The sequence below is a fragment of the Habropoda laboriosa genome, unplaced genomic scaffold, assembly GCF_001263275.1.
Source record: "Habropoda laboriosa isolate 0110345459 unplaced genomic scaffold, ASM126327v1 scaffold57, whole genome shotgun sequence".
NCBI lineage: Eukaryota > Metazoa > Arthropoda > Insecta > Hymenoptera > Apidae > Habropoda > Habropoda laboriosa.
The window spans coordinates 1,422,094-1,437,772 of record NW_017100229.1 but is presented as its reverse complement, the minus strand read 5'-3'; the positions used below and the strand labels follow the sequence as shown (position 1 = coordinate 1,437,772).

Below are 15,679 nucleotides of genomic sequence, written 5' to 3'. Positions count from 1 at the left end.
CGCGAATTCCACGAGTTGATCGAGAGGGGTGAAGGGAGGGCGAGAGAGAGACTTCGCGGTGACGTTTCTTCGTGATACTTGGACGCGTCATTTATGGAATATTGCGATATAAAATTGGACGTAACGAACGGGGGGATTACAGGAAACGGTTTATCGAATTCTATTTTCCGTCAGCCCCGCGTCCAATCGAACCGGCTAATATTAACACGCAATCGGCTCGATTCGTCAACCACACCGAGTTTAGCCACGGCGCACCACCGTCAAAACGGATACAGGTCGAGGCATTTTATTTGCAACGGGTCAGACTGAAACGCAGCTTGAATTATTAAAGAATATCTTATTTCGTTAATCCGATATGGAGAGAGAGAGAGAGAGGAGGGAATCCATTCGCGTTCGATCGTGTTGCTTTTACAGACCATAAATACGAACAACGACGGTTTTACGGTGGAGAATTCGATTAGAATCTCATTCGACTGTGCCTGCCTTGCTTGCTTATCGATCTGTTTATCCGATTTTCCGCGGTTCGTTTTCGCCAAATACTAATGGAACTGTATACGCTGTACTTTCGACGTCCTCGAGGTCTCCAGTGACGTCATTCGAGCGTCGGCGAGCCCACCCTCCGGTATGGGGAAGCTATTAAATTATAAACAGAGTGAGGCAACGCCGCGGGACTTCGATCGAGTAGGAAACCGCAGAAACTTGGGCTGGTTGGTTGTTCAAGACACCGGGGATATCCGTTTCGGTAGCTCCAGCTCACGTGGACAGTCACTCTTGTCGCCAAGTTCCGCGTCAATCTTCCTGCGAGCCGAACGATGAATTTTGGAGAGGAGATAATGGAGTGCAACGTGAATTAATGCCACCAGGCGAATACCTTCAATTTCCATGAAGTTTTCTACGTACTTCATCCGACATTATCTTTACATTATCGTCTATTCCAAACCGATGACTCACATTGTACACCGAACGTGGAATTGTGCCTTGGTATCAAAGCAAATGGAAAAAAAGAAACGATGCGCACAGCCGAGGATTACGTTTAAAGACCCGGGCAATAAACTAAAAGTCTTGAAGTCTGAATGAAACCGCGGCGGTGCAGTTTGATAAACGAAAGACAACAGCGCGGTAATTGCGAATAATCTCCGGGGAAGAAAAACAATCGAAGGGAATTAAGACGGCGTAAGTTCGAACGCATCAGCAGTTACAGAAGCTAGCAAGACTGGTCCCTCTACGGGACAATGGAGGAGGACAGGAAGTCGCGGTCGAGCTGACGAGTGGTCAGCAGAACTTGAGTAGTTTCTCTAAACTCGATCTTCGAATCGACTCGAATCTCATGCTGTTCAAAGGACCACTGTTACTGCGAACGTCCATCATTCGCCGTGACTAATGGTTCGATTATTTCGTCCCGTATACCCGATTACGTTTACGCTAATCTTTCGCTCTTTTCAGCCGTGCGAGAATCATCGCGAACAGGTTCAAACAAAAACGCTCGATCGAGAAAGTAGACCAGCGTGTCGTTAAAATTATCCCAAAAATATCCATCTACACTTCTCTCTCTCTCTCTCTCTATACATATCTATCTGTCTCTCTCCAACTTTTGACTTTGTATACACTTACGTATACGTGTCAGGCTGACGATAAGCGAATCTCTGTTTACACGTAACCAACAGGCGAGCAGATGTACGTGTCGCACGTGTAATTCACAAGCTCGTGTTGGTACACACGTATTTACCTGGTGCGTCACGTGAACTTGATATTCACCGTTACTATCTACGCATACGAGCTCTCGCGCGCGCGCAAACGCGGTGTACGAACAAAAATACCCTTGCTAATGTGACTAGCCGCGAATATTAAAATAATATATTCGAACCCGGGTGGCCGTTATCGATGGAAACAGTCTTATCGAGCGATCGTCGCCCACGTGAATGGGATACGAAGAATATCGAAAATGATCGAACGCGGCACGTATCGCAATTCGTGGTAAAAAAAAAAAAAAAAAAAAAGAAAAAAAAAAAAAAAAAAAAAGAAAAAAAAAAAAAAAAAAAAAGAAAAAAAAAAAAAAAAAAAAAGAAAAAAAAAAAAAAAAAAAAAGAAAAAAAAAAAAAAAAAAAAAGAAAAAAAAAAAAAAAAAAAAAGAAAAAAAAAAAAAAAAAAAAACGAGTAAATAAGAAAAATAATAAAAACTAAACATCGTTGCACAGTTACGAGAATTAGCATCGCGCGGGAATGTTAGTTTCTATTTGGAGAAGAATTTAGTAGCACCGAGTATGCGATCGTTTTCATTATAACAATTCTAAAATGTGTATAGCCGGAGGAAGAAATATAGCGAGGTCGTCCAAGTTCACGCGTGGCGAAACTGAGAAGAAAAGGGTCAGAAATCTAGGTACGCCTTCGATCCTAGGTACCGCTGCATAATACTGTAATTTACGACCTGGCTATATTTCTTTCACAAACTATAATAAAACACGAGGATGTTAGTCCTATTATGTTTTTACGGAGACAGAAATTGTATTTATTAACTTCGGAACAACCAGAGTTGAGCGTAGTGCATTTTCTCTCTTCTGGTGCATTTATAAAATTAGAATGGATTACTAAAAAATTAAATTGGCCTACGTAACTACTTCTTTATTTCACCAAAAGTCGACCATACACTGAAACCTCTCACCGAGAGAGGTGACATAAAGGCGAAGATCTACGATCACCATTAAAACGAATCACCTTTGAAAAAACATCATTATTCCACCCCGAAAAGCACCTGGTTATGCCACGAATATTTGATAATGCTCCGCGTATAATGTATCGAAAAGGAGGCACACAGACGTTTCGAAGCGGTATGTCGCGCGTGTCAGGCATATATGCATTCCGAAGGTGGTGGCTCTATACCTGGCTGAGAGAAGCGTGTGACCATATCGTTCCCCCCTTTCGGAAAAGGAAACCGTCGAAAAGGCCGTTTTAAGGGCCATAAAACATTTGTTTCCCTCGCCGGGCTACCCGGGAGTGCTATATTGCGTTCAGCCGCGAACGCGGGATTTTTCATTGAATTTGAAATCAGGGGGCTCGATTTTATGGTTCCTGGGTGTCAAACACCTCGCAAGTCTAGCATTCGGGTGGAAATGCTCGACGCTTTAACCTCGATGATATCACCCTAACCCCGGTAAGGAATCTTTATCGGTTCTCGGCTACCTTGCTGTATCGACGGAAGATGTTGTTTCGTTCAATTTCATTTTGAATTTCCTAAGGGACGCGTGGAGTACAGTCGTTGTTGGGAAAATGTACGATACTTCTTTATCGCGTCAAAATTCCACTATTCCGAGAAATCAATGAGTCTAGCCGGACGCGTTAGAACACGGGTTCCGCTTTATCGTGCGTAAGCAGATGTTTGCTTCTAAAATTAGTACTATTTATGGAGTGATGTCGTCGTTTATTAATAACCCTATCTCTATGCTCTATATAAATTGACGGGAAAAAAACGAGCGTTAGCGTACAACGAAATTACATCGTTCCGGAGATTTCGATAATGCATTCGAGAGTAACTGGTTGGTTGGTTGGTTGGCTGGAAGAGTTTTACAGCGTTGTACGAGGGGAACGTGCAAGGAAGAGAGAAACGACACACCGGTTATCTTATCGAGAGCAAATTTCCAGAGATTAATTCCTTACCTGGTCGTTGTCTTGTTGATCTTGCCCGTACGAGGGGGTGTCACCACTGGGGGTGGTGGCGGCGGAGGTTCGCTGTGACGTTGACAAGTTGATCGCGCCGTCTTCGTCTGTGTCATGATCCATTATGCCATCGTCCTGAAATCACGATCGTCGTTACGTCAATCAGAGTGGTTGGCCTCATCTTTCTGGTGCACTGAACTTGAAACGAATCGTGCACGTAATACACGCGTGTACTTTGCATCTCGCGTTACGTCATACCCGCCAAATTTTTCCCGCCTATATACGTGTGCACGTATACACGTGTGTGTGTGTAGCAAGAAGATTTAGGCTTTGGCTGGGTACACGAAGAAGAACGAAAAGGACGACGTTAGAGACCGTTCCTACGAAGGTTTGAAAATCTGCTTTGTTATACGATATTACCCTCGTGCGGAGGAACAATTTTAGATCACGTCTGACGCATGTGATTCCATACACTCGAGGCAAAGGCAACAATGTTTAGCTTGCACCGCGGCACACGTACACACGCACAGCTAATAATATATCGTTTGTATTTGGAAGCAAGCTACGAACGAGCAACGTGCCCGCGTTTTTGGTATTTAGTCTCGATAAACAAGATTATTTGGCTTACTTTAGGAAAAGTCCTTGGTCGCCAATTTCAGCCGGCCGACAGACAGCTTGGAATTCATGGAAGTGTTACACACACACACACACACACACACACCGAGCCTCTCGCACAGTCACACACACGTACACATCGCTTTGGATCGTATCGCGAGACGAACGAAACACTTTCCGCGTCGCAAACGAGAGAAAAAGCGACCGGAAAGAAAAAACGAGGAGAAGTGACACCACGTTGAACAGAAGAAACAGCACTCGCGCGAACGGGGAGCACAGCAGCGTCCTCAACGACGACGACACAGGGTCACCATCGTGCCGGAAGTACGCCGATCCTCCAACTGGGCGGCCGACGATCGAGCGAGGAATAACGTTCACCAAATCGAATGTACACAACACCGAACGTATCGCGTGCGTTCCCTCGTTTAATACCTTCAACCTCTAAACGCAGCTCACGCACAGGGTGCAAAAACACACGATGGAAACTCCGGTGGTAACGCACGTGGACAGTGAATCATCGAAACGTACGAAAAGAACTCGATGAAGGAAAAAAAAAAAAGAAATATGAAAACTGGATAACGAAGGAGAAGAAGGAAGAACAACTCGCTGATAACAAACGAGAGAGAGGGAGAGTGAGAGAGAGAGAGGGAAAGGAAAAATCGTGAAGCAAGAAGTATAAGACGAAGAAAAGGAGGAGAAGGAGGGGGAGGAGGAGAAGAAGGAGATACACAGAGACGATGCCGTAAAGAAGACGAAAAGCAACGTTCACGCGGCGACCGAGTAGCGAGGACTAAACACTAAAAGCGGCACAGGCATACCAAGCAGCCCAACCGGCGAGGCTGTTGCTTATTGTGTAAATATAAACAAATATAGTTGAAACCAACCAACAGGCCTGCTTTCAGCTCTCTCGCTCCCTCCCTCCCTCTCTCTCTCTCTCTCTCTATATCCCTCTCCCCTCTTCTCACATAGTTTCTCACTCATTCTCTCTCTCTCTCTCTCTCTCTCAACACACGCCACTCCGTCTTCTACTCTTGTGTGCCCTACCTTCTCTCTGTCGGCATCTCCCCCCTCCCCTCCTCCTCCTCCTCCTCCACCCCACTTATCGCGGCCTCTATGTCCTCCTCCCCTATCCCCCGGCTCGTGTGTCTCGTGTCTGTGAAGACTTTTCTGCCCCTCTCGCTTCACCGTAACACCCACCCTTCGTCACGTCCCTGACCCCACCGCCGGCAGGCAAACCAGTACATCATATACCAGGCACGTTTGTACCGTGGCTGACTGGCTATCTCTGCTCGGGCACGGCTTTGGCCTGGCCTGCTCTGGCCGTTCACGATCTCTGTCGCGCCTTAGCCTCTCTTTTCTCTTTCTTCTGTCTTCCCATATGCTGCTAGTCTCTGCTCTCGAACGTTACGCATCAGCGTCGCTTAGGCTGTTTGGCAGAACGGGCCGCCGCCGCCGCCTGTGTGTGTAAGCGACGAATGACTTTTCTGACGCGCGCCACTGTCGAAGCCCTAGCAGAGAGAGAGAGAGCGAGAGAGGGAGAGAAGTTGTTCGGGTGTGTTCGCTACGGGGACATGAATTTTCGGAGGCAGAACGCGACGGAGAAATTTGACACTTGCGTTCTGGGAGAACGATCGCCTTCGAGTTCGACTCTGTACAGTGTGTGTTCTTTGGATTCGTGCCTGAGATTGGGTTTAGCTTTCTCGTTGCGGGAAAAGTGGTCGATCCGAGACTGTTTGATCAAGTGCGAAGGGAGTCCGAGGATTATATGTGCTTCTCGGGTACGTCGAAGATGGTTGTGACGCGCGGTTGAGGTGCACTCGAACAATGCGATTCCACGGACACACTAATAAATTCTGAATATTCCGCTCTTTAGTTGACTGGATATAACACCGACGCGAGGAGGTGGACGCACACGACCACGCTCCGTAAATACGTGTGTACACGTGTTGCCTGACGCAACCTGAACCACCGGCTCAAGTTTGTATAGGCGAACCGGAAATGGGGGACGAAATATTCCTCGAAACGGCGTGTCCTTAAATATTCCTTTCACTCGTATTTCAAGAGTCCGACAATTGGTACCGCGCACAAGCTATGCTATTTCAAAATTTTCCGCTGATACGACAGAAGTATACTGCATTCTCCTACATTGTACCGTATGAATCCGATGTAAAGTAAAAGAAAAATGAATAAATGAAATATCGAAAGAATTTGAAATTTATTCAACTACTTCTTCACGTGTGTGTGTATGTGGGACAAAAAGGGGATGAAGAAAAATTCCACGAGCGAGTTTATTAGGTGTACCGTACATAGTACACTCGTCTATTAGAGCTATTCGAGTCTAAATCCTCAGGTTTAGCCGTTACCCATTGTCGAAGAGCTAGGTGTATCCCCGTAACCCAATGGCGAGGGGTGCCACGTCCCATCGGCCCTGGTCCTATGACAACAAAACTGACGGCAAAAATAGGCGCAGCCGGCATCGCTAGGCTTGTGTATGTGGTGTATACTAAATATGTATTTATTAAGTAAACAACCGTTGCGCTGGGGTTCTAAGGTACATACGTCTCGTTTCCTATTTCATTGTGAGTAATGCGTTCTCGTTGGATTCGATGGTGTTTGGTTACGTCACGCTGCACGGGCGCGTGTACGGATAGCACTGTTGTGCAACGTAAAACGATTCCACGGATCTTTCGAACATTAAACTAAATTCGGACAATTGACAATTTTCGTATCACGATTATTATTCTACGTAATTTCTGGCACAGAGGTAGAGACGCGGTCTGTAATTCGTTGAAAAATGGAGAAGAAACGCTAAGCTTTCGGTAATTAACGAGTGAAAAGGGTAATCAACCTGCCGTAAAAGGGATAAAAATCCAAGTGAAAGAAGAGTTAGTCCCATGGTAAACGCAACACAGGTTCAAGAATGAACCTGTACGGTTCACGGGGAACGCGTACGAGTGTCCCGTGTCTGCGGGGGTGTACGATCGAGCAAACCGACCGTAAAGAAGGATAATCGCCGGGAGTCGAAGTAAGAAGAGATAACGAGATCGTATATCCCCATCAAAAAGTAGAGAAGGACAAGGTAAACGCTCGTCTTTACGCCTCTGTGTGGGTCTACACAGCTACGCTCTGACCACCCTTCTCAACATCCCACACACGCGACGAAAAATACCCTCGTTCCCCTTCTAAATAATAAACGAGAGGATTTACCCCCGTCAGGTTCGCGCGACGGTACATAAAAATACTCGAATCTGAGAAATTAGCGTTCGTCCCAGAAGCCTGTTGAAAGAAGAAGAGAACGAAGGACGCGACAGAATGCAGAGAAAAAGAGCGACAGAGAGAGAGAGAGAGAGAGAGAAGGGGTGACCGTCGAGGCGGAGTTGGCGTGGCCAGGAAAAAAGGGTACCTAAAAGGGTTGAATTAATGTCGCGATAAATATATGATTTAAGGTGGAAACGTTTGCAACTCCGGCTAATTTTTTATCTGAGACCACGGACCCGCTCCTCGCGTCGAGTGGGGCTTTTTTACCCTAGGAAAAGAGACCGACGATCCTCTCCAACGAGGCCACACACTTGGACACAGGAGGAGTACGGGGGTAGCCTGGAACTCCGCGAGGGGGGAAGGAAGCCAGCAGGCTTTAGAAAGGCGGACCACTGGCGAAAAGTGAGGAGAGAGAGAGGGATGGTATGGTGACAGAGGCGGAGAGTGGTCGAATCCAACGGTTATTTCTTTTTTCGGGTAATTTACTACCGGCGAGAATTCGAGCGGACGCACGCTTTTTAATAGTTCGCGCCACTCCAAGGACTCTTTCGTCCTTTTCCCCTCGTACCACCCCCGCCCCACTCGTTCTCTCGTTGCTAGTCATCGCTTTCTCCGTCTGTCGTCCAGGAGGATCGGACAACGCGGGGCGGCATCGTTCTACGGGCGGTTACGATGAAAATTACGAGACTATAAAGCGGCCATCCGCGACGCACTTTATGTCACTCGACTCTACGCCGGCGAATTTTACTACAGATTACTCATCGCTTTTTTTCTAATGTCCAAACCGTCGCGGGGACTCGCGACGTTACGTGGGTTCAGGGGGTTGGAGAAGTTTTGTTTCAAGCTTTAGCAATATGGCTGTCGCTGATTTTCACCAAAGTTTCAAGGGTTAAAAAGTCAATTCTGTTCTCATCTTATACACTATTCTACACACTAATTTCTCGACAACCCTTGCCCAATCAATTACCAAATCCCACGTACATTCGTAAAATAAACGCAATGGTTCGCGTTTCCTTTGCACGCCCGACGTGTAACAAACAGCCCCGAAGATACAGGACTTCCTCGAGCCTATCCATCCTCGACCACCTGCTTCTTCCTGCAATTTCGCGGCGAATTCGCCTAAAATCCTTCGCACATTGTACGTCATTCGGTTCGCCGGAGGTGGGAGCATGCCCGCGGGACCGCAAACAGCCGCTCCCCCAATTATCTACGACACGCTGATGGCGAAACTCTCTTGTATCACATACGTGACGACGAGAGGCCGGGGGAATCGGAACTATTCCACCCTTGTTTCTTCGCGAACGAAAGAGACAGAGGTAGACGATATACGAAAAGGACGATCCACCCTTCCACGGTGGCAGGAAGCTCGTTCTAGCCACGGACCGCTTAGGTTTCCGCAGCGTCGACGCTTTTCGAATGAACCGGCTGGACATTAGAATACGAAATTGATATGTTATGGACCGAGGAGCAAGGTTCCGTTTCTCTCCCTCTTCTTTAACCCTCCGTTGAAAGGCCGCGAAACCACGACAGTGCGGGGTTTTCGGCGGAACCTCCCGTGGAAAGAAGAAGGGCCGGATAGTCCGGTTACACACACTCTTTAGGCATGACTGGCCGCTGTTCGCATCTTTCATCGCATTATCTGCCCTCGTAAAACATGCCTTTATAGGTTCCCGAAACGCTCCACCCTCCCGCCCCTCTTCTTTCCCCCATGTGTGTCCAGCTCGCGTCTGCCATCCTAGCTTTCTCCTACGATCGCGTCTCGCGTCGAAAACTATGGATATTAGTTTTTCATGGGCGTATTCGTTAAAGAAAGCTATTTGCTTTACAACCACCGCGATCTTGCCCCGAAAGAGAAGGAATGATACTTCCACGAATGGCCACTCCCGTGAATATCTTGAAATGTTTGTTTTTCTCCGGTGACCATCGGGGATATCGCTTCTCTTCGTTTTATCCAATTGAAAGATGAACAATTACAGATAGAGAAGAAACACCGTCCTTTCAACCGACCAAGATTTTTCCCCGAGCATTCGTTTCCAATCTTGTATCGTCTGAAGGATATCGAACGTCCCCCTCACACCTCTACAGAAATCAACCCCCGAAGAGGCTACTCGAGACGTATCAGCGTCTCGAGGCTTCTACAGGAGGCGAACCGTCGCGTTTTTCTCCGGCTGATTTATCGCGGTGGCGATTAAGGGGACGGTTTCTAGGAGGAAACCGTTCAACCTTAGCTCACGTCGATCCGTGTTCTCAACGCGCTCTTCGATCGGCTAATGGCCTACGGTGGAACATTAACATTGACGAACAAGTCCATGGGCGTTTATGTGAGCGTGGCGTTAATTTGGCTTTAAGATACCAGCGGAACGTTGCACAACCCCCGGAGATCCGTCCCGATGGTTCTCTTGTTAGCATACTTATCATCCGCTGGCGGAATTAAGAACGAGCGAGGTGTCTGGGGGCTGTGAAAGTATACCGAGAACGTAACGGTACCGAGGGGTGGAGAAAGACGTTAGAAGGGGGCTGATTTTGTCGCGTGGAACAGAGGTGAAAGGGGGGGTTGAAGAGGGGGCTGTTGATAATATCAGCTCGAACAGAGTAGAACGGGTATTGGCTGGCGGACTATTGTCGGAATAATGTTGATTGGATTCAAGACCGAAGGCATTAATCTGCCTTCTTTTATTATGGGCCGAGAGGGACGATCTTAACCTTCCATTCTCTCGGTCTGGCCTCTCTTCGAATGATACTCCTCCACGAAATAGAAAGACACTGTTTTTACTTCTTTGTTTGTCGGAGGTGGAAAGAGATCTCGAAGCTCTTGTTAATAATTAAATTCATCACGTCTGTAACGGTGTGCTTGAAGTTGTCTATAGGCGCCAAATGGCTAGAGCTAATCAAAAGATATTTAATTATTCAATTTATTCGATACACTCTGAAGAATCTCCGGAAATTCGACCTTCTATATTCCCTCCATCCCCACGAAATACAATAAAGAATAGCAGCCACAGATCACGCGACAGTTCGATCCACTTCATCAGTCACTCAGTGACCGCTGTTGAAAAGGGGGTAGGTTTCAATTCGATTCCCGCTGCAGCGTCAAACGAGCTGACCTGTATCGCGAAAAAATCCCACGGAACAATGGGACACGAGAGTGGGAACAATCTCGTTCCTGGAGGTTTTTCGCTCGGAAAGGAAGAGATCCAGATGGATGATCGTAAGTGGTGGACAGAGGCCGATAAGGGTAGCTAGCAGGTCGGTTAGATCGCCTGGACGTTGGCGGGGCCCAGGGGTGGTACGCTGGTCCTGAAGAATGGACCTCTTTGTTTAGCCGTTTATGGTGGAAGAGATTTAGCCGGATTGCCGTCAGCCGATAGCCACCAAGGGTGTCGACCAGTCCAACGTTTACCAGAGTGGGGATGCTGGATAGCGGAATCCGTGAAACTCTCTCACTAATACGCGCCACTTCCTCACTTCACTCCGCCCGTTCCTTCCTTTTCTCTTCTTCTTCTTCACGTCCACCCTCCTGCTCGCATTCCAACAGCGGCAACACCTTCCAAGATTCGCTACGCTTACGAGCGACCCCTTACAATGGCCGGACATTAGCTGACAACAGAGGTGTGGACATCGGATAGTAACGATTCCGACACCCTTCAGGCTCGCCCCTCCATTTGATTGGCCGGCTAGCCGGTCGGAACGTTTCGCATTTATAGCCAGGGATCTAAATAAAATCTCCGCTGGTTCAGATAAGCTCTCTCTCGCCGACCAGCAAATCCTTCGACCAGCCAAAGGGATCCTTCGCCGAGACGACGCACTTTTCTACGCATTTCTATCTTTTCCACGGTGAAACTGAAATTGCAACGTCTCCAGAAGGGAAGGAAGCGAAGGAGATTTTCGAAGATGGCTGTTATTAAAACGGTTCGAGAGATTAAGCGGACAGTACGTCGAGATACAGTTATGCAATAATGAGCTAATGTGGGTAGTAGGATTATACCCCGGAATCTCCTGTAATTGGCCGCTGAAAAGGTGAGCTCGGTTTTGCTAATCACCCACTAAAAGGTAACTTTGGACGCTTTACAGTTCAAGCTTAAGAGGTTTACCGGGCTTTAACGCGCGTACACCGGTTACTTTACGATTGTTTCCTTTTTCGAGGACGCGGGGGGCCATCGTCCAAAGCCTCTGTCATTATCATTTTAACGCAATAGGATTAATTATACATTCGTTAACGGTGCGCTCGCGAAAAGAGTTCTCTCAGCGTTTCCGCCTTGTTGGTCAAAGTGGAATTTTCGTAGCGGGTAAGTGGTAAATTTCCATGGAAGAAGCGCGCTGAGAATGCCGTCACGTGACCCATTCAAAATAGCGAACATGATGAATGTACTCGCGTCGACTGGACGATCGCTTCATCATCCACTGTGCGTCCATCTTTGGAATTTGCATCATCGTGCTGGTATTCACGTGAAATGCTCGTTTCAGGTTTCGCGTGCACAAAGGGCTGAATCGATCGAGAATTGTGTTTTCTCGTTGATAAGAATTTCTACTGATTTCTTTTTCTTAAATCAGACAGCCAGAGATGTAAATGTTGGGAGTCGGAGGAAAGAAGACGGGACCTTACAAATTCCGGATGAATTTAGCGTGGCGCCATGGATCAAGAGCTAGGTGTTTTTTTTTTTTCTTTGGGTCGGATTAGGGACGAAGTTGCAATTCACTTCGATATATTTACTGTGAGAACGGGCAGGCTTGGAGAGTGGCCATCGAGCCACGGATGGACAGACCGCTGCCTCGGTTTTTCCCTTTTACCTTTTAGAGTAAATAAGGACCCGGGCCACGTATCTTCCCCTCCCTCTAGGAGCACACGCGGGTTCGCACATTTGCGATCCGCATGCGTGGCCACTTTCAGCTTCCTTACGTCCCCATGGTGATTTATGAAGTTTCCCGAGTTTTCCTTCGGCTTGCAACTTCATCCCCCCACCCACGAGACCTCAATTTTCTGCTATTCAACCAAATACCGATATACATAACTCTCCTCGATATAGATGATACTTCACGCGAGATTTACAGGGTAATTCGTGCTGCAAAGATGATTCGTTTCAAAGAGAAACGACTTTAAAAATAGCTGCGACAGTGTACGCGAAGTAACGTATCTCCCTTGATCCAACCTGTACAAATGAAATACAACCTCTCGAAACACGAACCAAAAACAATGAGCATCCGTCATCTCGGGTCCCTCGACTTAAACACCGTCGAAATAAGAACACTATATAACGCGAATAACACCGCGGGTAATAAGAGAATCTCTAGAGGAGCCGTAATATCGCGCAACGAGACCGAAGAGAAAACCGAAGCACTCGAGGTGCCTTCGTCTTTTAGCCTTCGGTGGTTGGAGGGTGCTCAGCCGTGTAGTGTCAATGAATAAAAATTTGCGGCCGAGGGTGGCCTCGCGTTTGACGCCGATTTTAAAGCTTACCCTCCAACCTCCATTCCCAAACCACCCCCTCTTTCTCCTCCGTCTTCTTCTTCCTCTTCTTCTTCTTGGAGAGACATTACTTTATACCGCGCCGGAGCATCGCGAAGAAGAGTCACGGTTCGCAATCAGCGGTGGCTGAAACTCGCACTTATTTTCGCCTGAGTGCCCACAGTCCCCACGAAACCACCCCCTACCCTCCTCAAGACTGCACGAGCTATCGAGCCCAGAATAAGACGGTTTCGCCTCGAGATCATTATGCCACGCCTTAAGTCGAGCTAATATGTCCTTCTCTCGACAGTCGACCCACCCTCCCCGAACCTCTGGAAAGTACTACAGCCGACACACACCCTTCAACCGGCACCAAGAGGTTTCTATATACGTATGTATGTACGTACCACGTCGAGCAGCGAAGCGTCGCGAGCTAGAAACCGTGAGCCGCGCGACATTTGGACAATTTAATGCCGTTTTATAAATTATACATCGAGCTCCGCGAGATCGCGAGACGAGCCGATTACAGGATAGAGGGTGGTTCGGATCGTTCTTCTTCGTTCTACCGTTTAATCCTGGATGCTGGAAAAGCGCGGAGGCTGTAACACGCTCACGGGGACAGAGAGAACGTGACGGGAGGAAGTCCGTGGGAAAAGCGAAGGGAGCCAGACGAGTTTCGTTGATACGAATTTCTGATTTGTAGGCTCCTAGACGCGGCGGAGCAAGCTCGTTCATAATGTATCGCCGAACCTCCAGCCAGCCGGCGTCAAGTCATTGGGCAAATGTATGCGTCCGTTGGACGCTCAGAGGAACGTTTTTCAGCGGAAAGTTTCGAGATTCGGGCGATTTTTAATTCGTCTCTCTGGTTCATCTAAAAGAATCTTTTCGATATCCTGTCACACTTTGAGAAATAAAGAATTGCTGAATGTAGACACGTTTCACTCGATAAAATCCTATTCTTCAGCAGTGAATATCTGAGTAATTTTATCGAATAAGATTAGTAATTTCTTTCTTTTCCTTTTTTTTTCCATAAATGAAAACAGGTCCAGAATAAACAGCAGAATATTTTGAATATCGGTCGACAGTTTCTCCCAGGGAGAGAGATCTCCTCGCGAGCAGCTTGCACAGGAGCTTCTCCATCTTTCGTTATACCCGCAATGCCTCATCCAAAAAATGCCGCCTTACCATCCCAAAAGATATAACCCAGACACCTCGTAAAGCCCCATACGTTATATGAATAATAGTCGACGCGAATGCGAGAGACGTTGCTACCCGTTGTGTGGCTGGTTCTACGGGGGTGGAGGATGGTGAATTCAGGGGGTTGTCGATGAATATATCAGCGTCGACACATCCAATCATTCCCTTATTACGATATCGATACATTATTTTCATAATACGACGACACTTTTCACGGCGAGAGGGTGGAGAAGAGAAAAGAAAAAAGGCGAAGCAACGCGCGCGCGCACAGTCTTTTCACCCCCTTTTTTTCCACTGGCTGGAGAAAAAAAAAAACTGATACGTAACGTGGGGGCGACGAAGGAGGGGAGAGGGTTCCTTACACTCGTGCTCGTTTTCTGCCCGGGTCTATCGATTTCGGGATTAGGTGGCAATTTTTCAAGCCTATGGCGAATAATTACCGAATCCTTCCCCTCACCATCGAGTGGCTTCCACCATAAACGACCTACGCCCTCCGACCACACGACCTGCTCTTTCAAAGGACCATCGTCGACACGTGAATTTCCCGCAGTTTCCACGAAACGTCACCGTGAGAAGGGGGAAAAAAAAACAAATTTCCTAACCGATTCTCTCTGCCACTTGTTAGATCAATCTTGCTATAAATATGGAGCTAACCAAGGAACGGAAGAGCAACCGTGTTTGCTCAGCTATAGATAATTCCGCGTAGATTCTTCGGGCTATAGTGTACACAGCCTTGGGCTTACGTACGACTCTCTTTTAACGCTGACCCGGCATTAAGGCACTCTCTTATCGACCTGTGATTAATGGAGTATGAAGTTCTTCGCTTTAATGGCGATACCTTTTTATCGAGACGAGGAAAAATATGGTTCGGGTACACCTTAACCAGAGGATGTTTCATTGTACACGTCATAAATCATAATTATAAGTTACCGGTGAGCTTAGTTTGCGCTGCCCAATTTGAAATTTAAAGAATTTTTACTTCAGGGAGTGTATCTCCCGTTAAGAAACGTGTTTGTTACACCGAAATAGTTCAATTCATGCTTCACTATAATTCTATTCTTCCAGAGGGATAGACAAGAGCATGAAGAGGCAGAGAAATTATAAGAATATTCAGGAAAAATTAGAGAATGAGGGGTATTTGACCACGAGGAGCTTTTTCACTGAGAAAAGCACAGGACCAATATACGTAACGTAGACGCAGTATATATTTCTCCTAGGAGGAAGCTCCAAGTAGCAGAGCAGGGTTGGCTGAGGGGGGTGACGGAATAGGGGTCGAGATACCTTCATCTGCGGATTACTTATGCACGAGCAGCCGCGACTCATTTCATTGCAACGGAGCCAAGACTCGGGAGGCAAGCCGAGTCAAGCCGACGGAAAAATGTTTCTATTTAGCTCGCTTAAGCTCTTTATTAAAGGTTCGCTTCTTCCGCGAGTCGAAGAGACTTGGCTGGCTTTTAGAGTCTACGCTAGAGACACACTCTCTCTTTCTCCGGAGAAAAAAGAAATTGTGCGGTC

The 15,679-nt window shown here is 47.2% G+C and overlaps 1 protein-coding gene across 4 annotated transcripts in view; it reads right to left on the bottom strand.

Annotated features, from left to right (window-relative positions):
• LOC108571438 (forkhead box protein P1) overlaps positions 1–15,679 on the bottom strand; it is a 218,456-nt gene that overhangs the window by 77,854 nt on the left and 124,923 nt on the right. For all 4 annotated transcript variants that reach the window (XM_017933482.1, XM_017933481.1, XM_017933483.1 and 1 more), the window contains exon 3: positions 3,652–3,786. In XM_017933482.1, the coding sequence (XP_017788971.1) occupies positions 3,652–3,786 (135 nt within the window). The remainder of the gene's footprint in view (positions 1–3,651; positions 3,787–15,679) is intronic.